We start from the raw sequence: 22,145 nt of genomic DNA, 5'->3' as shown, positions 1-22,145 counted from the left end.
CTGTATTCTATTTACTGCTTTTTCAATCTGAACTCAGAAATGGAAAAAGGTAACAAGTTTTTTTTATTTATTTAAGTAATTAATGAATTGATTTTACAGTGCTTTATTCAGTAGAAATTGTTTCAAAGCAGCTTGTGTTAAACAGGGCCGGGTTTCCCGATAATGATTGATCTTAGCGCTTAAGAACGTTTTCCACGAGTCATTTTACGATCGTTTGTTGTTGTTTCACGTGTGTTTCCCAAACATGCACTTAAAGCAATCGCACGTATCTATGCTTTACTTAGGAGTCAAGTACTGAAATGTTACATTATAGAATGGTAGTAATTATAATACACAATCGTTTATTGAAATGTTAACCTAATGCTGAATTCCAGACAACTTGAATATAATAAATATAACACAATATTATATTATATTATAGTGTATAATATTATACTTTACACAATAATATATACTATACTTTATATACAGTATAGAGAGAGAAAGAGAGACGTTATTTCCGGGTCCAGTACATAGCTGGTTTTCGCGCATTTCAGCAAATTGTCAGTGCAAGTGTTTGAAGCATATTTCCAACATATATATATATATATATATATACGAGTCATAAACTGTACAATCAAGCACAATCAAATCCTTATATTATAATAACACTGCACTTGAATCCAGTTAAAGGTGTAATCTGCTGACTGTCCTGCAGGTGACTGCATAAATCTGTCTTCTTACGATGCACTTGGGGCTTTACGATTACTCCAGAGCGCTCGTTGATCTACAATGATTTTCAAGTGCTACTTAAATTACGATGCTTTTGGGAAACAGACCACAATATTAAGATCAGTCGTACGAACGTTTTTTACGAACTTCTTAGGCTTACGAAGCTTTTTGGGAAACTCAGCCCAGCCTAGAACAGTAACAGAATCAATTATTCAAACTTTAATATATATCGAATAATTGTTTTGACCAACAAATTTTTTTACTAATGAGTTGAGAGATTTAAAACACAGTGACCCAGCTGCTGTTTAACCTCGTCCTGGGAACACTGCACTCATTTTACTACGTTCACTTCTTACCCAACAGCTTTCCAAAAGTCTTATCTTACTATTACATTTGAGTTTCAGTTTGGAGGACCCAATTCATCTGAACATTTGACTCATAATCTCATAGTTTCTGTTACAACCTCCCCAGTGTGATAACTAGCCCCATCTGCTTTAAATGTAAATGTGTGCTACTACTGTAATCAAATTTGTTTAGTTGTTTGGCATCGTAATGCAATGTGCAGCCCGCTGACTTTTCTCTAGACGTTTTATCTCTAGACTTTTCTCTAGCATTCTCTATTGTGTATTTAATTTGTCTACTCTACTTTTCTAAATGCCAGTGGTTCATTAGAAGAATAAGGGAATTATTTATCAAATGTTGTTGCTGTGCAACAATGGTGAAGAGGAACATATGTGCGTGAAGCATTAAGAGTGATCACTGGTGCCAAACAATATGTAGAAAACAGTAGATGACATCAGCATTACATCACAGTGATGTCATAATAGTGTAATATCTGTCATTTAACAGCCCTGTTGTGCTCCAATCCAATCCAAGATGGCGCCGCACATGGCTGCTTCAGTGCTTGGCTCTCCAGTGTTTGTACTGTATTTGTTCGTTTTTCCTGTTTTTTGTTTAACAAACACGATCAGTTTCACCAGGGATGAACTGCTGAACATTTGGCAGAACACACCACATGATATTTTTCCGGATTTCTATTATACAGACGTTTTACTGAACATTGTTATCGGAGGAGCAGCGGCGCTGATCAAGCGCTTCAGGACGCGCAGACGGGGAAAGCGAGCGGGAGCGCTCGTCAGACTCAGGAAGCGCGGATTTCGAACGCCGTTGCCTAGCATCCATCTCGCAAATCTCCGCTCTCTACCCAACAAAACGGACGAACTCCTTCTGCTCTCTCGGACAAATAAGGATTTCTCTCACTCTGCTGCTCTGTGTTTCACGGAAACCTGGCTGAATGACGCCATACCGGACAGCGCACTCCATCTGCCGGGCTTTCAGCTGTTTAGAGCGGATCGCGACGCAGAATCAACGGGGAAATCGCGCGGCGGCGGGACATGCTTTTACATCAATGAACGGTGGTGTACAGATGTAACTGTGTTAAAGAAGTTGTGCTGTCCTGATCTAGAAATGCAGTTTATCAACTGCAAGCCGTTCTATTCGCCGCGGGAGATTCACTCGCTCATTCTGGTTAGTGTTTACATTCCACCTCAAGCGCATGTGAGCTCAGCTTTACAGAAACTCGCTGATCAGATCACAGACACAGAACAACAACACCCGGACTCTGTTTTAATCATTCTTGGGGACTTTAATAAAGCCAATCTCTCCCATGAATTGCCAAAATACAGACAGCATGTTACCTGTCCCACCAGAGACAGTAATATACTGGATCACTGTTACACCACAATAAAGGATGCATATCACTCTGTTCCACGAGCAGCTTTGGGACGTTCTGATCACTGTCTGGTTCATCTTATACCGACCTACAAGCAGAAACTTAAATCTGCTAAACCTGTAGTAAAAACTGTGAAGAGATGGACCAGCGAAACAGAGCAGGATTTACAATCTTGTTTTGACATCACAGACTGGAGCGTTTTTGAAGCTGCTACCATCGATCTGGACGAACTCACAGAGACTGTAACATCCTATATTAGTTTCTGTGAGGATATATGCATTCCTACCAGGACTTATTTAACATTCAACAATGATAAGCCATGGTTTACAGTAAAACTCAGACACCTTCGTCAGGCCAAAGAGGATGCCTACAGAAATGGGGACAGGGTCTTGTACAATCAGGCCAGGAACACACTGAACAAAGAGATTAGAGCGGCTAAAAAGACCTATGCTAAAAAGTTGGAAGACCAGTTTACTTCCAACGACTCTACTTCAGTTTGGAGAGGACTGAGAGCCATCACAAACTACAAGACACCATCCCCTTGCACTGAGGCTAATCAACGACTTGCTAACGACCTGAATGAGTTTTATTGTAGATTTGAAACCCCCAACACCCACTCTGACCATCTCCCTACACAACCATTAACACCTCCTGCAATCCCCCTCTCCATACCTCCTGCTCTTCAAATCTGTGAAGATGATGTGCGCCAGGTCTTCAAGAAAAACAAAAGAAGAAAAGCACCAGGCCCAGATGGCGTTACACCAGCCTGTCTGAAAATCTGTGCTGACCAGCTGGCCCCCATCTTTTCACAGATCTTCAACAGATCTCTGGAGTTGTGTGAAGTGCCTTCCTGCTTCAAACGCTCCACCATAATCCCCATTCCAAAGAAACCCAAGATAACAGGACTTAACGACTACAGACCTGTGGCTCTAACGTCTGTCGTCATGAAGTCGTTTGAAAAACTGGTTCTGGCTTATCTGAAGGACATCACTGGACCCTTACTGGACCCCCTGCAGTTTGCGTACCGAGCAAACAGGTCCGTGGATGATGCAATCAACATGGCATTGCACTTCATCCTGCAACATCTGGACAAACTGGGGACTTATGTGAGGATCCTGTTTGTGGACTTTAGTTCGGCTTTCAACACCATCATCCCAACAACCCTCCAAACCAAACTGACCCAGCTCTCTGTTCCTAGCTCTATCTGTCAGTGGATCACCAGCTTTCTGACAGATAGGCAACAGTTAGTGAGACTGGGGAAATTCATGTCAAACAGCTGCTCCACCAACACTGGTGCCCCTCAGGGATGTGTTCTCTCCCCTCTGCTCTTCTCCCTGTACACCAACGACTGCACCTCTAAAGACCCCTCTGTCAAGCTCCTGAAGTTTGCAGACGATACTACAGTCATCGGCCTCATCCAGGACGGTGACGAGTCTGCTTACAGACAGGAGGTTGAGCAGCTGGCTGTCTGGTGCAGTCTTAACAACCTGGAGCTGAACACGCTCAAAACAGTGGAGATGACTGTGGACTTTAGGAGAAACCCCCCTGCACTTTCCCCACTCACCATCATGAACAGCACTGTGGCTGCAGTGGAGTCATTCAGATTCCTGGGAACCACCATCTCTCAGGACCTGAAGTGGGACAATCACATTGGCTCCATTGTGAAAAAAGCCCAACAAAGGTTGTACTTCCTTCGCCAGCTGAGGAAGTTTAACCTGCCACAGGAGCTGCTGAAACAGTTCTACTCAGCCGTCATTGAGTCAGTCCTGTGTACTTCAATTACTGTCTGGTTTGGTTCAGCTACAAAATCAGATATCAGAAGACTACAGAGAACTGTTCGGACTGCTGAAAGGATTATTGGTGCTCCCCTGCCCACCCTCCAAGAACTGTACACATCCAGAGTGAGGAAAAGGACTCAGAAAATCACTCTGGATCCCTCACATCCAAGTCACCCCATCTTTGAACTTTTGCCATCTGGCCGGCGCCTCAGAGCCGCAAATACAAGAACAGCAAGGCACAAGAATAGTTTCTTCCCCCAGGCAATCTACCTCATGAACAGTTAAATGTTTCCCACTTAAACGTATGCTTATGCAAAAATGTGCAATATCCTTATTTATTTGTTACCCCTCCATCCTAGAACATTCCTGCATCTCACTCAATCCTATTCCATTATCATTTATAGCACAATTGTTTATACACTTATTTATTTGCCAATTTGTAATTCTCCTGTAAATTTTTTTTTTTTTTTTTTTATTTATTTTTTTTGTCTGTGTGTTGTTGTCTCTGTTTACTGGAAGCTTATGTCACTAAAACAAATTCCTTGTATGCGCAAGCATACTTGGCAATAAAGCTCTTTCTGATTCTGATTCTGATTCTCCAGACAACAACATTGACAGTGTTTGTTAAGCATGACTATATTGATATTCTATTTCCAAAGATTTTGTATAATTATTTTTTTAACCTTTAATACGTTTGAAAATCTTTCACTGACTGAACTGACAGACATTGATGTCACAGTTGCAGGGAATTGTGATTGGTCTTATATCTACATTATATCCATACTGAATTGCATTTGGTCTTGTCTGTCTTGTGTATGTTTAATCATTTCTGACCGTATTTACACGGCCAGGAGAATTCAAGACATGGTTTCATATCAATGCATCACAAAGAGAAAAAAGCTAATTGTGCATTTGTTAACTTAATTAACTGCATCTTACACTTAAATTACGTCCATTGGTGTAACACAATATTGTCTGATTTTTGACTTGATTAGAATAAGCACATAAAACACACTTTTGGATACATGATAAAATATACTACGGTTCAATAGTTTGTGGGGTTTCTTTTAATAAATGAAAACTTTTATTCAGCATTGACTGACAAATTAAAATGATCAAAACTAGACATTCATATACGTATATTATAGATTATATTATAGATATTCATGATCTTACAAAAGATTTCTATTTGAGATAAATGTTGAACTTTCTTCATCAAAAAAAGGTCATGGTTTTCACAAAATTAAGCAGCACAACATTTCTTTCTGTTATTTATTTTAATTTTTTTTCTTGAGCAGCAAATCAGCGTATTATTATGATTTCTGATGATCATGTGACACTGGAGACTGGAGTAATGATGCTGAAAATTCAGCTTTGATCACAGCAATAAATTACATTTTGCAATATACTATAACAATAGAAAAGAGTTAAAATTATAATAATATTTTTTTTTACTGTATGTTGCATGTAAATGCATCCCCAGTAAGTATAAGAACTTTACATTAATTTTAAAAAATCATACTGATACCAAACGTTTGAATGGTAGTGTATATGACTTACATAAAATAAATCAATAATGTTACACTCTTTCTGCTTTGCAAACACAAACACACACACACACACACACACACACACACACATATATATATATATATATATATATATATATATATATATATATATATATATATATATATATAGATAGATTTATAGATAGATAGATACTTTTGTAAATATGTTTTTTGCTCTTTGTTTATGTCAGTAAGGTATATAAATCAGTAGTTTGTAAGCAGAGTCCTGTTTTGTCTGCGTTGTGTGAGTGTGATCAGTATTGTGGTCACAGGCCTGTTCTCCTGCTGACTCTTAATGAATCTAAATGAACAATCTTCAGCAGACGCTTGAGAACAGCTGTGGCTCCTGTGCAGCCGCCAGACAAACACACACTCTTTATTCACTCTGGCACGAGCCTACAGTACCTTCCACTCCTCTCTTCTGTCTGTCCATCCATCCATCCATCCGTGGTCCCACGGCGTCGTTTAGGGTCTTTGAGGTCTTTGTGGATGCCTGTTCTCTGAGCTAATTATCCATAGCAGGGAAGAATATCAACTCTAGCTGGAGGGGAGTGAGAAAACCTAGTGATTTCTTGTTGAAGTAATACAAATATATATATATATATATATATATATATATATATAATGCTAAATAAATATATAAAAAGAACTGATGCAAATGAAAACAACACATAACAAAATGTTATTATTTATTTATTTTATTTTTTTCAGCTTAATGCAGTTAACACAGGAGCAGAGCTAGGGTTTGCCACCACACTCACAACTGCTGCTTCTGTCTCTCTTTTTTTTTCTCGTGAAGAATTGAGTTTATTTAGATGCAGCTCATTAGCAGAGACTTTAAGACCTAAAGTGGGTCTGAAAGGGGAAAGAGTTGTGAGAAAATATGATAACCTAATAACCCATCTGCAATAATGTCTGTTAATCAAAGAAAAAACAAAGAGGATTTACCTTTATTTAATTTAGAATTTAGTCTTTGATAACTTTATTAAATTATTGTATATTTCCGACTTGTTGAAGGGCACAGGTAGCTAAATATGTTTTTATCAGTTTATGTGGAGATTGTTTTAAGTTGTTACTTTTAAAATTCTTCTAAATGTTGATAATAATAATAATAATAATAATAAATAATAATAATAATAATAATTTCATAAATACATAAGTAGTAGTATTGGTATAAGTGATAATCACAATCAGTGATAAAGAAAGATGTCATTAAACAAATATATATATAAAAACATTTCTACATTAATTTGAAGATTGAATGTTAAATTATTGCAAGATAAAAGTATAATTAAATCTTGTAACTTTTAATCACAATTATTTTCAGAAAAAAATGTGCAGTTCGTTTTTTTATTTTTTATTTTTTATTTGCTGACATCACTAATAAATATTATTACAATATTACAATATAAACCATTGTCAAAATTGTTGTCATTATTAACTTTAAAATGAATTGTTAAATTGTTTTCATTAACTAAAATAAAATAGAAATATTAGTAAAAAAAAAAGAAATGGAAGTGTTGCACTGGCATCTAAATAAAATATTTAAATTATAATTAATAGGCTTTTATAATTCTGGGTTTTAGTTTGACCAAAATGAAAAGTTTTAAGGCCAACGCCAACATAAATGAAAGTGAAACATAAGTGAAAGTTCTTTTGAGGTCAGTCCACTTTTTAGTTGACTCGAAAGGGATTTCAGTTTGGTTTTAAAGAGAAATTAAATATGATCTTATGATTCATCAAAGTGACATGTTAGTATATTAATGTAAGTACTAAGTGTACTATTATGGCCCTGACACGCTGAATGCCTGAGAAAAAAAAATAAAATAAATCATCATCATCAGCAGCATATGCATATGCATATCAATACAGTACACCTTTAAATTTAAACATTTAAATTAGCTTGTTTTATTCAAGTCAAAAATAGTAGTAAACATCACAAAGTCAACCTATATGTTTTAATTTATACCAACAAAACACATTTTTGTGAATTCTAGTAGTAGTAGTTGTGCCTGTTGATTCCCGCTCATAAAAGCTAAGGGTCCAGTTCACCCTGTTTTATGACTGCTTTATAGCCCTGAAATACAGTATATCTGTGTACTGATTAACTCCGAGTGCCACACATTGTTGATTGGCTCTTTTGTGTCCTGTATGTGTCCCACACTGTACTGAGTGTGAGGAGGTGATGTCACGGATCTTCATCAGTGAACACTGACTGCTCACACTGGATGCTGGGCTCTCTGCCCTCATCGTTGTCATGCAGTGCATTATGGGAGGACTCAGGATGACGGCGTCGGCCAAGGTGCCAGCTGCGAGAAACTCCAGCGTGGACCGAGCTCCGTGCACAGATGTGTGTGTGGGTGTGTGAGGGATGTGTTTGTGAATCCAGATGTTATTCTGACTGTACAAAAGCTTTTAAATGCTCAATTACTCAAAAAGAAAGAGATGAAGAAAAGAGTGAACACAACTGTTTAATAACTGGTTTGTGTAGACCTAGCTTGACAAATGCAAGTTCTTGTCATTTGATCTTAGGGAGGTTTGTTTTTGTGGCGTTTCAGTATCCTGGTATTTGGTGTCCTTGTTCTCACAATGCAGCATAAGGAAAACAAGTTTTGTTTGTAGACTCACGGCCAGATTTTAAAAGTGCTGCTTATTCTGGTCAGGATCTGTCTACTTAGATGACAAGAGCATGTCTGTTGGACATGTAAAGCAACCAAATTGACATTCATGTGTGACCGAGGATATCTTGATTAAATGAAACTAAAGTGATTCGACCTTAAGGTTATGACTCACATGGGGTTTTCAGACATGCAAATTAATATGGAAAGTAACCTGTTTATATATGAGTAAGTGTTGTCACAATACACAACATGTTATTACTAATGCGGTAATATGCCATAGTTCTCAGTGCCAATTAAAAACATTATAAAAAAGTTTATGACTATTATGACTATTTATTTATTATTAGATCAATGAGCTATTATTATTAAGTAAAAAAGAAAATACTAGCCTTTAAACATTGTTTTTCAGGATAAAGGTTAGTAATAAAATGAAGAGCAAAGAAAAATCTAAACACATTATATATTACGTACTGTAGATAAAAGTGGCAGGTCTATTGGTAAGAATTTAAAGACTTAACGGAGCATCATATTTTCTTTTGTCCTGTCCATTAATATGATTCAAAACTTTCAAATTCAGTTCCACATTTAATTTCGCTATTTGAATTGTGAACTATAAACCTATCATCACTGAAGCTGTCAATCACTTCAGTTTAGCACTGACTGAGTTCTGCACTCTTGCAACAACACTGCACAATGAACCTCTTATTTGCATTCAATTTACAATTTGTTGGTCATGATGGAAGGATTTGGGTGTTGAGCAGAACTCCTCTGATTGGCCATTGCGTTCATTCCTTCAACAGATTGTCTACAATGCTCAGTGCTTCAAAACACATTGCAAATAGGACTTCTGCAAATCTACAGCGAGTACCTGACACAACAGAGAAATATCTAAACGTAACATATCTAAAACAAATATAACAAAAAAAGACAACATACATATAACACAAATATTACACAAAAGCAGTTTTTTGCTTGCAGCGTTGAGCAAAGCAGCCAGTCACAGACATATCTGTTATCAACCGCTCTTTGCTTGAATTCTGTCGTACCAAACATGCACGCAGCAGCTTATGCTTGCTTTTCATTTGTTATTAAAGCATCAACATTCACAAAACACTGTAATTTTTCACTTTTAACAGCACAGTACACTTCAGACAGTCCATGGACATGCCATCAAAGGCTGAGACTAGTTGATACACTTCTTACTAGAAGAAGATACTCATTAATCTTCAGATTTGTATTGCTTCATCTGCTTTAATGATTGGGCTTCCAGGACTCTTAAGATGTAATGAACCATGTCAGCGGAGAGTCATTTCACTTCTTATTCTTGTGATCTGCTCACGTCTGTTGTCTTGCTCGAGTGAGTTTAACCCGTGGCCGTTTCCGCCCCATGTTGTGACCCAGCAGGGGTGTTCATCCGTCTCTCTCTTATGAACTCACTGCAGAGGTGAACTCGCTGTCTCCATTGTTTGTACTAAATCTTCAGTGATGCTCAGACACAGCTTTTTGGACACGACCCAAAAGAACTGTTTTCTTTAGTTTACATGCTTCACTAACATTAGTGGATATCATGAACTATCAATAAGCAATACTTTGACAGCATTTATAAATCTAAACAAAGTGATATTTTAAATTTGACTGACTTGTCTTTGTTTACAGCCGACTCGGACAAATATATATATATATATATATATATATATATATATATATATATATATATATTGTCCGTATAGTAGTCAATGAGGAAGGACATGAGAGTTTATATGCATTTGTTTGTTTTTTTGTATCATATTGAATTCATTAAGCTTTTGAGGCACGTATGGTATGAATATGGAGCTCATACTCAAGTAGGAGAAAATGTATAGCAGGCAGTATACAGTAGATACTGTGTAGTATTCACTTAGTAGTAAGCTAGTTTGTGTTAGGGGTGGACGGATCAGTGGGGGTCTGAGATAACACTACTAATCTGCTAGCAGACGGGGGCACCTGGGCACCCCGAAGAATCAGCCGGATTATTGAAACATGTGCTGATCAGGGGATGACACTCGCCACCTGGCCTCATCTGTGACGAGCCGTTTGGTCTTTGGACTGAAAGACAGAGAGGAAGAAGACAGAAAAAAGAGAGAATATCCTGTGTGAGGTTTTGCCTGTCTGCAATCGCTGACTTTCCCGCTGACAGATTCTGAGTTTGCTCTTTCTACAGATGTTACTGATACATACGATTTGCTAAATTCTTTGCACTGCACTAAAAACATTAATGAAACACATCAAGGTCTTCTGCAGGAATGCTTTAAGCCATTAATCTGTAAGAAGGGATATTGTTTATTTAAGCCAGTAAAGAGCTGAAGGTCTTTCGTACCAGACAGCGACTTTCTGTGACAAATTCTTGATTCGCTGACAATATCCAACCACCCCCCCCCCATATACAACACACACACACAAAAAAACTGACAAAACCATTTAATTTCTTTTGCAATACTAATCGATACACAATTAACACTTTTAGTTGTTCCATTTAGTACTTAAATTGCATTAATTTCATTTTATTTTAGTATTTGCTACTAGAGTATCTGCCTTGATACATCAATCAAGTGAGCTTATTTGATCATTTAATGTAAAAAACTTGCATATTTCCTGTAGCTCTTCCTCTGAGGCGTGCGTTGCATGATGTCATTTTAAATTCTCTCTCAATAGCAGCCAACCAATCAGACCGGAACTTTTTTTGGACAACTTGAACTTTTGTCCTCTTGCAAATTCATTTTATAAACGCCTGAATTTATGTTTTAAATCAGTAATTAACATACAGCATAAGTGCAAGGTTACTGTGATTTACAGTAGGTGATATTTCTTAGTGTCCCAAAAAAAATAAATCTGTCACTTTTGGTCTGCAACCAAGACTAATAGGGTTTTTGGTCCAGTGGAAGAGACAGTCTGGACGCCACCAGACGCAGGAAAATGTGAGAAAGAGTGATCACATGCCTGACTGAGAGATTTGAGTCTCAGAGAGCTGCTAGCTTCCTCTTTATGCTGCTGTGAGGAGAATCTCTTGAAATCCAAGACTCACATCAGACAGAGACTTGTGCTTTATGGTCGACAAATCCACTGTCAATCTGATACAAGAACTGGAAACTTAAATTGCCGTTCAGGTACTTTGTTTAGATGTGATGACACCTGTCCAGCCTCAGACATTCACACACACACACACACACACACACACACACACACACACACACACACACACACACACACACACACACACACACACACACACACACTTAATGACTTTGAAGTGTAATTTTTAATGTGATCTCCATCATAGCAGTGCTCTGGTAAAGCCATTACATACACTAAGTACAGTACAGATTCATTCCTCAAACAACTGCTTTCCCAGTGGAAAACTGGCAGACCATATTTTTATTAGTACTCCTATCCCAGACATATCAAGCTATGCTGCTTGATGATATTTACTACTTTACTGAAAAAAAAGAAACTTCCAGGCAGGTGTGTTTGGGAAGGCTGGAGCTGAATTAAACAGGACAGTGGTCCTCCAGGATCAGAATGGGACACCTGTCTTTTTTTTTGTAGACCAGTAAAATTGTGATTCATTTCAAAGAGACCAGAGATCAAGTCTAAACTAGGACTAAAAACAGAAGTAATTTTTAGTTAGGAAACTTCATACTTTGGTATAAGGCTTATTTATCCTTCTCATGTGTCCTATTATGACTCATATAATGACAAGCTAGAGATTCATCCCTCTTTATTCAAGAAAATCTCTTGCGGTAATGCCTGTAAAAAATATTTAATTCTAGCAAGTCAAATACTTTCCAAATGACAGGTACTTTATCTCATTTGATTACTTTCTCTCTTTATTTTGAACCTGATGTCTACAAACAAAAAGACACAATAGTTCATGACAAACCAAAGTGTGCATTCGTTCAAAGACAGCTTCACATTATGAAACACGAGTAAAAAACAAGCTAAAAGTGGTCAAATTTATATTAAAATTCAGTTTGGATGAGCCAAATTTAAAGTTGTTGTACAAAAATTTTATTTGTACAGCAAATGTGTGCATTGCAAACACCCCTGATAACATGTTCTTCTTTGACTTGCACTGTAAAGAATTTCCACCTAATATACAGCAATTTCTCCTACTGCTAACCACAGATATCTACCATAGTAAAGCAAAGTGTGTCATTTTCTACAGTAGCATGGTACATTACTTCATTTAGACTCTAAGGTTTTGTTCTTCTCATGTCATTTAGAGCTAATCTTACACACCATCAAGAGCACCTTGAAGTGATGATGATATCAACCTCTTTTATTCATGCCCAAGCTGTGGTAGTTTTGGGAGAGCTGTGTTTAGTGGTGTTTGGGTCAGGGCGGGGTGGGTGTGTAGGTGCTTATTTGGATGTTTGAGCGGTCAGGATGTTTGAGTGTCCCATCGAAGCCACTCAAACACAGGTGATCAATGTACTTCCTGAACTCGGTTGCCAGGGTCAAACTGACCATTACTTCTGTACAACAAGACGTCAGTGTGCTAACCAAGCAGTTGTTCTTGGAAACTTATCTCCCTATAAGTGGATTTTCCATCTTAATATTCTTTGGTGGTAAATATGGTTGTAATGACTCAGAAGTAGTGGTTTATTTTTATATATTTAGATTCTCAACACTCTCCCATTTCTCCACATATATAATACTGAACTTAAAGTTCAGATATTGAAATGTTTCTTGTTTTCCGATCATTTTAAACAAATTGTTTTGCAGAGCCAGCCTTTTTTGATTATCAGTATAAAGTCTGGTCCGCATTGCAACTTATTCTGGTCAAGAACTGCCCAGTTGGACAGGAAAAGAACATCTGATTGTGATACCAAATAACCAACCAGTATTTTTGTGGGATGTTTAGGGGAATATACTGTAAATCCATAGTCAATGATACTCAGATGATAGACAATCAAGTTAATTCTATCCAAATGACTATACAGACAACAGTAAACCAAATTGGTCACAGTGCAGTTTATGGACAAATGTTCCTTATTAACTAACTATGAACTATTACTTTAGACTCCTATAGACTTATAACTATCTTAATAGTTAGTAAGATAGTTGTTAAGATCTGGTATGGATTAAGGGATCTATATTATGGTCATGCAGAATAGGACATTAATAGGTGCTAATAAACAGCCAATATGCTGGTAATATGCATGCTAATAAGCAACTAGCTACTAGCAAGGATTGGTTCCTAAATTAAAGTGATACCAAAAATGGTAATAAACAAGTTCAGACTTTGTAATTAGATTTTCTATCCACTTAAACCCAATAAATAATGGAGAAGTGCTCACAGATATAAAAACCCACGTACCTCCTGAAAGACTGGAATTGGTGGGTTTGAGCCCAGCTCTTGTTTTGGTGTGTAATATGCATCAGACGGTCAGTGAGCGGGCTGTGGGCGGCCTGTCTCAGACTATCTCTGCCTGGCTCTACTTGTCTAATTATCCATCTGCAGGCCTCAGAGGCTTCTACATTTGGAAATATAATTAACTGTATCAAATATAACAAATAATCTGCCCTGTCTGGATATGTTGTTACACCAGGAATCCTAGTGAATCGTACAATGTGTGTCTCTGAAACATTAACAATGTGTGTGTTGTGTGTGTGTGTTACTCCTGTGTGGGTTGGGCGGGTTGTTTTGTAAAACTTGAACTTGGCATGAACTGGCATGGTTGGTCAGCTCTGCGAACACGTATTTGTTTAGCATACAGCTTTTCCCATTAAATATTGGTCTGTAGATCTGGAGATCTTTATTATATTTTTCAGACTTCTAGCCTTGCAGATTAGCTTTAGGATTCTCTGTTGCCATAGCGATATCATATTACACAGCCTTCATCAGCATGTCTGTCCAAAAGCACAGAACCAGAAACCTTTCATTTTGCTGTTCAGAGAGAAAGTGTGTGCTGTGCTCTTCATTTTAACCTTTAATCTGTCTGTAGTTAGTGTTTTTATTGGATAGCATTTAAAATACAGACTTGTGCTTAATTGTATTGAACTTTAAGTCTTAAAAATCTCAAAAGTGTTTTATTTGATATTACATTTAAAGTTATGATATTTTAAATGTAATGAAGTTCAACCTCATCATTACAAATATTTAATTACATGCATGACACACAACTGGCAGCATATTTTAGTTTATCCTAAATGCATTTAGAACTTTCAACGGTACACTTTGGCAGGCAACACAAGTAGTTGTAAAATTATATATAATGATGTCTAAACCCTTAACCAACTTTTTTTAGTTAATGATCTGTAAGAATGGGGCTTTATTAGTGCTTTATTAGTGGTACGTGATGTAAGCGGTGGCAGGTGACGTAAGTAGTTTCCAGCTCACCACGCCCTTGGTACGAGCTACCACGCCCTTGGCAGTATAAAACCATCTTGTTTCGTCAAAATCACTGTAGCGAGTCAGGAGTTGGAATTGTGAGTATTGAAAACGATCAGGATAGAGTATTTTAGCATCTTTTTAGCATAGAATTTATATACTGTAGTTATTTAAATTATTTCATGTAGCCTATGTAGTTAATTAGGATAGTTGTTAGTGTAACGTTAGTATTGTTAGAAGCATAGTTCGTTAGTAGCATAGTATTGCATCAGTTAGGATAGCTTCAAGTTGGCGTAGATTTATCTGTATTTAGTACAGTGGTCAGGATGGTACGTAGGTGTAGTGTTGCTGGTTGCAACAGCACAGCTAGACTGCATAGTTTTCCAGCAGGCTTTAAAATTAGGCGCCAGTGGTTGCATGCACTTGGCCTGGAAGACCACGAGTTCCCGCCTAGAGCTGGAGTGTGCAAACTGCATTTTATGCGGGATTGCTTCTCCAACGCAATTGAGGTGGAAATGGGCTTCTCCACACAGCTCGCGCTGAAAAGCGACACAGTGCCTTACTCAGAGACTGGCCCCATTCTCTCTTGCGCGGCTGCTTCGCTAGCATCGTCGGATGCCGATCGCGATGTGGGAGTTAAGACCGCAGTTTGAGCCAGCGGTTGATATGGCTCAGGCCCTGGCCCTGTGTCCACAGACACCTTGACATCATCCACTTCAGGTGAAGGTGGGGGAGAAAAGTCCTCTACTTCAGATAAACGCTCTGTTGCAAAGCTACTTGCGTCACTACAGTCACTCTCCATTTTAGAGACTCTGACAGCAGCTGTCAATGAATCCGTCACTGCGGGTCTCAGGTTCACGCCCCACCCGCTCAGCCCGCCCTTGGTTTGTCCCCTCTGCACACTTTTTTCAGAATTTTTCAAATATTGCCAGTGGGTGGAGTCAGGCTCTGACCAGGGGTTTAGTTACAATTTAAGTCCTACTTGGATGGCAGTGGGTCAAACAGTACTCTGAAGTTCAGCTGAGTTTTATAGAAATTTATACTTTTCCATTTAATTGCAACTGGCATGCAATAATTGTGTGTGGCATGTATCGCACTGTTAGCTTAGTAACAAGTTAATGGCATACTCTATTGGAATGAGTCTTGAGTTTAAATCTCATGCATGCGTCACATGTGGACTACTCTGTGTTCAGTGCAGAGAGTTGCTGCGCATCAGTGTTTCAAATCAGTCACAATTTCAGTTAGGATGCTCACTTAGTAGACAGCTGCCTAAGCAGTTTAATTTAGGTTTTAGAACAGAGATATTGTCTTCATATTGGAAATGTGCTATTGAAAACGATGTTCAGAACCATTACGATGGCTTGTCTTTGTGTATATAGATCAGATTTTAAGTTTTGGGTTTCCCTCTGGCCAACAGCTGCTGTGTTGAGGCTGGAAAACACAACATAGTCATCCACTTTAAAGTGGCTCCCTGCTTTGGAAACCTACAGAGAAAAAACAACAAGAGCAGCCCATGTCTACACACACAGATAGACAGTATGGCTCCCGTACCATAGGTTTTTCCAAATTAAGATGTCATTTAACAGCACTGGATTAGTTTTCGCAGCAGCACACAGTTGGAGAGGGAATCATGTGTTTTTGTTGGGGTGGGTGGTGTACAGTTGACTATTAAGGGTGGGGTACGGTTGGGGCTCTGGTGACTGCAGTATTTTGGGGAAGTTCCATGCAGCAGATGTGTGAAACTAGAGCAAACGTAAAGGACAGTGCTTGTGTAAGAGGTGGAGGCCTGATCTCAGCACATGTTTGGAGTTTGAGTGCACACATGTGCAGATGGACTTGTGTTTGAGCATAAACATCTCCACAGGCCAGCACAAAGTTACTCCCTATTGAAAAAGACAAAGCTAGCAGCGCATTAGTAAAACTGTTGTAGTGAAAATTGTCTTTGATCGATTAAGGCCTTGGTTTTGGAATTAGCCCATGTATCCCTTTCATTTTCTTCTTAGAGACTGTGAAAAACAAATAAATACTAATTGAAGAGTTAATGGACCATATCTGGTATACTTTTTTTTTCTACTTCGATCCTAGTTTTAGCATTTGACAATAAATAAATCAATAAGTAAGTAAATAAATAAATACATGAAAGAATGAAATGAAAGAATGAAATTAAAAGAAGGAGGTACAAGACTTGATTAGTGTGTCGTGATTAAACGAAAGTAGCAACAAATCGTTTCTTACGTGTTGTGTCTATTATCAAAGTGTAACAGATTATTGAAAAGAAAAATAAATTAAGAAATGTAGGACCGGGACTTCTATGCATTCAGAGTTCTGTGCTCTATCTTGTCTTAAATCCTCAGCATTTAAAACATATACCTTCTATAAGCACTTATAATTTCCTCAATGAGAACCTGCAGCTTTCGTATATATATATATATATATATATATATATATATATATATATATTTTTTTTTTTTTTTATATGCTCCTAATAATGTTTTTCAAGAATTGCACTTAAATTCTTTCGAGCTCCTAAGAGCTAGAACTTCTGTCTAAAGATTTTTTGTCTGAATCTGGCCCCTGATGACTTTTTCTTTCCACACTGATGGGGGTGTTTTATAGCAGTATTAAGTTGAGCAGCTCTCGCTGCTGTTTGTAGAGGAAGAAGATGCTGGCACAGCAGACACACAGCCCCATGTGTCTCCTCTTCTTCTGCTGAACCTGCACATTTTAAACACAGTCATTTTTTCTAATATAGTGAGTTTGTTATAAATGGGGTTTTTAAGGGGTCAGACAAACACACATTCTTCAAATTCAACTAATTTTTAAAGCCTCTTTAAAACTGCACTGCATTAAAGTGCACTTTACTTCTTAAACGATGAATCTGTGAAACATGCATTCATATAAGTCATTGCTTAATTTTTTTGTCATTACTCCAGTTACTCTCCAGTTATAGACCCTCTTGTTTGTCTGTGGAAGTTACAGGAGTTTAACCTAACTTTTCTCTCTCTCTCTCTCTCTGTGTGTCTTTACACAGAACTCAATGAACTTGCCTCCAGACAAAGCAAGATTACTACGGCAGTACGACAATGAGAAGAAATGGGAACTCATTTGTGACCAGGTAATACATTCTCTCTTTCTCTTACCTCATCCATTCTCAGAGTCTGTAATCTAGAGTAAAGTGCAGCTAGCAGCTAAAGAAATAAAGTCATACAGGTTTAAAATTATATGAGGTTGAGTAAATGATTGCTTTAAATTAAACTTGATTAAACTTTAACATGGTGCCACAGGTTGTGCCCCATGTAAATAAATTCCACTAGTCCCAGTCATGTATTTCAGGTTTTACAGTGCATTTCATTAGAACAAGCGTGGGTTCAATGTGCGACAGTGAGTCATTATTTGTTCATCAGGTGACCTTGTGGCCCTGCAGACATAACATATCGTCTTAATCTTGTTTTCATGAAGACAACACAACCTGTCTCTCTGTTGTTTGTTTTCTATTCATCTCCCACTGTGTTTGCCCCATCCAACCAGTGATATACACATAAATGGTGAACTGTACTGGCCATCATGTGACCTCGCTGATAATTATTTTGTACAGGTGCATCTCAATAAATTAGAATGTTAAGGAAAAGTTAATTTATTTCAGTAACTCAAATTGTGAAACTCAATATTTGGTATGGGCTCCTTTTGCTTTAATTACTGCCTCAATTCAGCGTGGCATGGAGGTGATCAGTTTGTGGCACTGCTGAGGTGGTCTGGAAGCCCAGGTTTCTTTGACAGTGGCCTTCAGTTCATCTGTATTTTTTGGTCTCTTGTTTCTCATTTTCCTCTTTACAATAGCCCATAGATTCTCTCTGGGGTTCAGGTCTGGGGAGTTTGCTGGCCAGTCAAGCATTACTAGTTGCTTATTAACATGCGTATTACTAGCATATTGGATTTTTATTACTACTTATAAAGCACATACCAATGCCTTGTTCTTCATGTCCATATTTTAGATTTCTTATCCCACACCTAAGCTTAACAACTACCTTACTATTAATAAGCAGCAAATTAGCATTTCATTGAGGGAAACCGCATAGTTAATAGTGAATGTGTACCGTATTCTAGTGTTACCCTAAAAACAGTAAAAATAATGGTAGGTTTGCTTTATGTAGCAGTTTTTTAACTTAGAAAATATGCTTGCCCATTTTTTATACTAACTACTGTATAAAAAATGTTAAGCTGTCTCACCCTTCTACCCTTCTCATCCTTCAGACCCTGGAGTGTATTGTGTGGAACAGAGCACACACACACACACACACACACCCCGGCCACGTTCAATGTCAAAGTGATACCAGTTGCTGATTTGTTGTGTATGTGCAGGGGCCTTGTATTGTTTTGAAGGGAACTATGTCTCTTCCTCTTTCCTGTTATGTGCTGCTGCTGTTTGGCTGTTGCCAAGGGAAGCATCCAAATGTTTTAGAGAATGGAATACATATTTGATTTAGTATATATTCAAATTATTAGTATGTATATTTATTATACATAAACTGTTTATAGTAATCAGTAAAATAATAATTAATACTAAATGATTATTATTAATAATATAATGATAATAATTATTACTTAAACTCTTTAGCACTTCCTTTGTAAGGTTTGTAAGAGTCTTTGCTAATGAGCTGATGATCTGAATCAGGTGTTTGATTAAAGAGACATACACAATGGGCATTGTTTTGGGGCTCCAGGAACAAGACTGAAAACCACTGCTCTAAAACACAACTGACAAGATTATGGACACACAGACAGACTTGTGGACTTATGTTGACAAACCTGACCTCAATTACATTTTGCATTTTAACTGTGTAAGTCTGTGTAGAAATGTTTAAATACGGTTAATGAGCTGTTGTATTTTGCAAATATTTCAAATGCATGTTGATTTGTTTGACTGAATGCCAGTATCTGTGTCCTCACACTGTTGGCCAGTTGAAAGTAGTTTAGTCTGAATGCTGACTAATCTCTTTTAGGAGAATTTAGAGCAGTGTGCTACCTTTACCCTAATCTCATACAATATGTAATATGTCAACCCAGATCTTAAACTCTAAAAACAAATGTTTTGGCTCATAAATAAATAAATAATGCAGTTTGCATCAATCTTTTATGGCATCTTCTAATGAAATTATGTTCAACCAATGAACTATACCGAGACTAAGGACCTTAATTAGTAGTGTAAACACAATTTAGTATATAGTTATCAAAGCACCTTCATTTATATAGAAGAGTTTTACAGTGTCAAACAGGAACATAGTTTGTCAATAACGCAAGAGGACTATAACAAATAACCAATATCCCGGAGTAATAAAAACTACAATACACTGACTGAACTGCTGTGAAGAGAGAACTGAAGATGAACACCGAGCCAAGACAGATAACGAACGAAAGATTGACTCGTTCACGAGTCAAGAACCGGTTGCATCGAAAAGAAGAATGTATGTATGTGCGAGAGAGTATAGTGGAAATGGAAGGAGTATAGTGGAAATGGAAGGAGTCTAGTGGAAACGTAAGGAGTATAGTTGAAACGAAAGATGTATAGTTGAAACGTAAGGAGTCTAGTGGAAACGGAAGATGTATAGTTGAAACGTAAGGTGTATAGTTGAAACAGAAGATGTATAGTTGAAACGTAAGGTGTATAGTTGAAACGGAAGATGTATAGTTGAAACGTAAGGTGTATAGTTGAAACGGAAGATGTATAGTTGAAACGTAAGGTGTATAGTTGAAACAGAAGATGTATAGTTGAAACGTAAGGTGTATATTTGAAACAGAAGATGTATAGTTGAAACGTAAGGAGTCTAGTGGAAACGGAAGATGTATAGTTGAAACGTAAGGTGTATAGTTGAAACAGAAGATGTATAGTTGAAACGTAAGGTGTATAGTTGAAACGGAAGATGTATAGTTGAAACGCAAGGTGTATAGTTGAAACAGAAGATGTATAGTTGAAACGTAAGGTGTATAGTTGAAACAGAAGATGTATAGTTGAAACAGAAGATGTATAGTTGAAACGGAAGACGTATAGTTGAAACGGAAGGCAGGTTGGGGCGATCAGGGTCACTGGGACAGGTCTTGATCAGCATGGCTGAGGTAGAGAAGTAGGTTGCAGGTATTGCAAGTATTTCAGCAAGCTATCTTGTTTTTAAAAAAGAAATAAATAAATAAATATTATCATCGTGAAAACGTTACATGGCCTCGTCCTTTTGTGCGAGTTGTGATTGAGGATGCAGGCTCAGCCTCAGTCGTGTTGCCATTTACACGTATTATAAGCGTCCCGGGGTGTTTTTTTTTTTTTTCTCACTTAATTTAGGAAGTGAATTAAGTGGGAGGTTGCAAGTTAGAGACAGCAATATCTTTATATTATTTCAATAACTCAAGATTTAAGACTCATTGCGGTTTATTTATTTTTAGATTTTTCTTTATTTATTCAATATCTGGCAATGCCAGCATAACGTTAACTGTCAGTAAAAAAAAAAAAAAAAAAAGACCAGGTTCAAAACAGCGCAGGCAGGTTATTCCTGACAGGATGCAATTTGGTAACACAAACGCAGTGATCACCTTTAAGACAGATGCACTGAAGACGGACACAAAGAGGAGCGAAATCGCACAAGCAGAGAAAATACTTTACCCGACAGAACAAATTAATTGAAATACTGAAAGAAAATCATAACTATGGAATTAGGGTGGGGTGAATATGGATGTATTTCTGAGGAGAGCTGACTATCTTCAGAAAAGTTTCGATGGTAATTTATTTTTCCTCTTACCATTGTTAAATACACATTAAAGGAGTGTTAATTAGCGCAGCGCTGCGTGCTGCAATAACTTAGGAAATGCTAGCGTTCTATAAGCACCACCTGCTGTCAGAGATTAATTTAGCTTTTTCATCAAAATCAGAAAGAAATATATTGCCAAGTGTTTACAAACAGAAGAAATTTTGTCAGGAGCTCCCAGTACAGAAAGTACAAACATAGTGCAGACATACATATAATTAATGTAATAATTATATTATTATTATTGTAATAATTATTACAATACAATGTTACAGTCAACAATGAAAACAATACGTCTTATTGATTGATTGATTGATTGATTGATTGATTGATTGTGGCAAGGGCTGTGAAAATTTTGCCAAGGCAAGTAAAATAATTTAAACCACTGGCCGAGCCGGACCAGTAGAAAATTTCATTAACTTCGTAAGCCCTGTTAATATGATCAAAATCAGTGTCTTACCACTTGTACACAGATCTGTAGAACATGTAGGTTACATAATGATATGTCCAAGTTAAAAACTTATGTAATATGTACTTGAAAAGAAAACAGGATGACTTTGAATAGCATAAC

At 37.4% G+C, this 22,145-nt stretch overlaps 1 protein-coding gene across 4 annotated transcripts in view; it reads left to right on the top strand.

The window, feature by feature from the left end:
* LOC132152626 (formin-like protein 2) overlaps nt 1–22,145 on the top strand; it is a 70,669-nt gene that overhangs the window by 13,965 nt on the left and 34,559 nt on the right. For all 4 annotated transcript variants that reach the window (XM_059561389.1, XM_059561391.1, XM_059561392.1 and 1 more), the window contains exon 2: nt 17,815–17,898. In XM_059561389.1, coding sequence (XP_059417372.1) covers nt 17,815–17,898 — 84 coding nt within the window. The remainder of the gene's footprint in view (nt 1–17,814; nt 17,899–22,145) is intronic.

This window comes from Carassius carassius, chromosome 11 (genome assembly GCF_963082965.1).
Source record: "Carassius carassius chromosome 11, fCarCar2.1, whole genome shotgun sequence".
In the NCBI taxonomy this organism is placed as follows: domain Eukaryota; kingdom Metazoa; phylum Chordata; class Actinopteri; order Cypriniformes; family Cyprinidae; genus Carassius; species Carassius carassius.
This window is presented reverse-complemented; position numbering and strand designations above follow the sequence as displayed.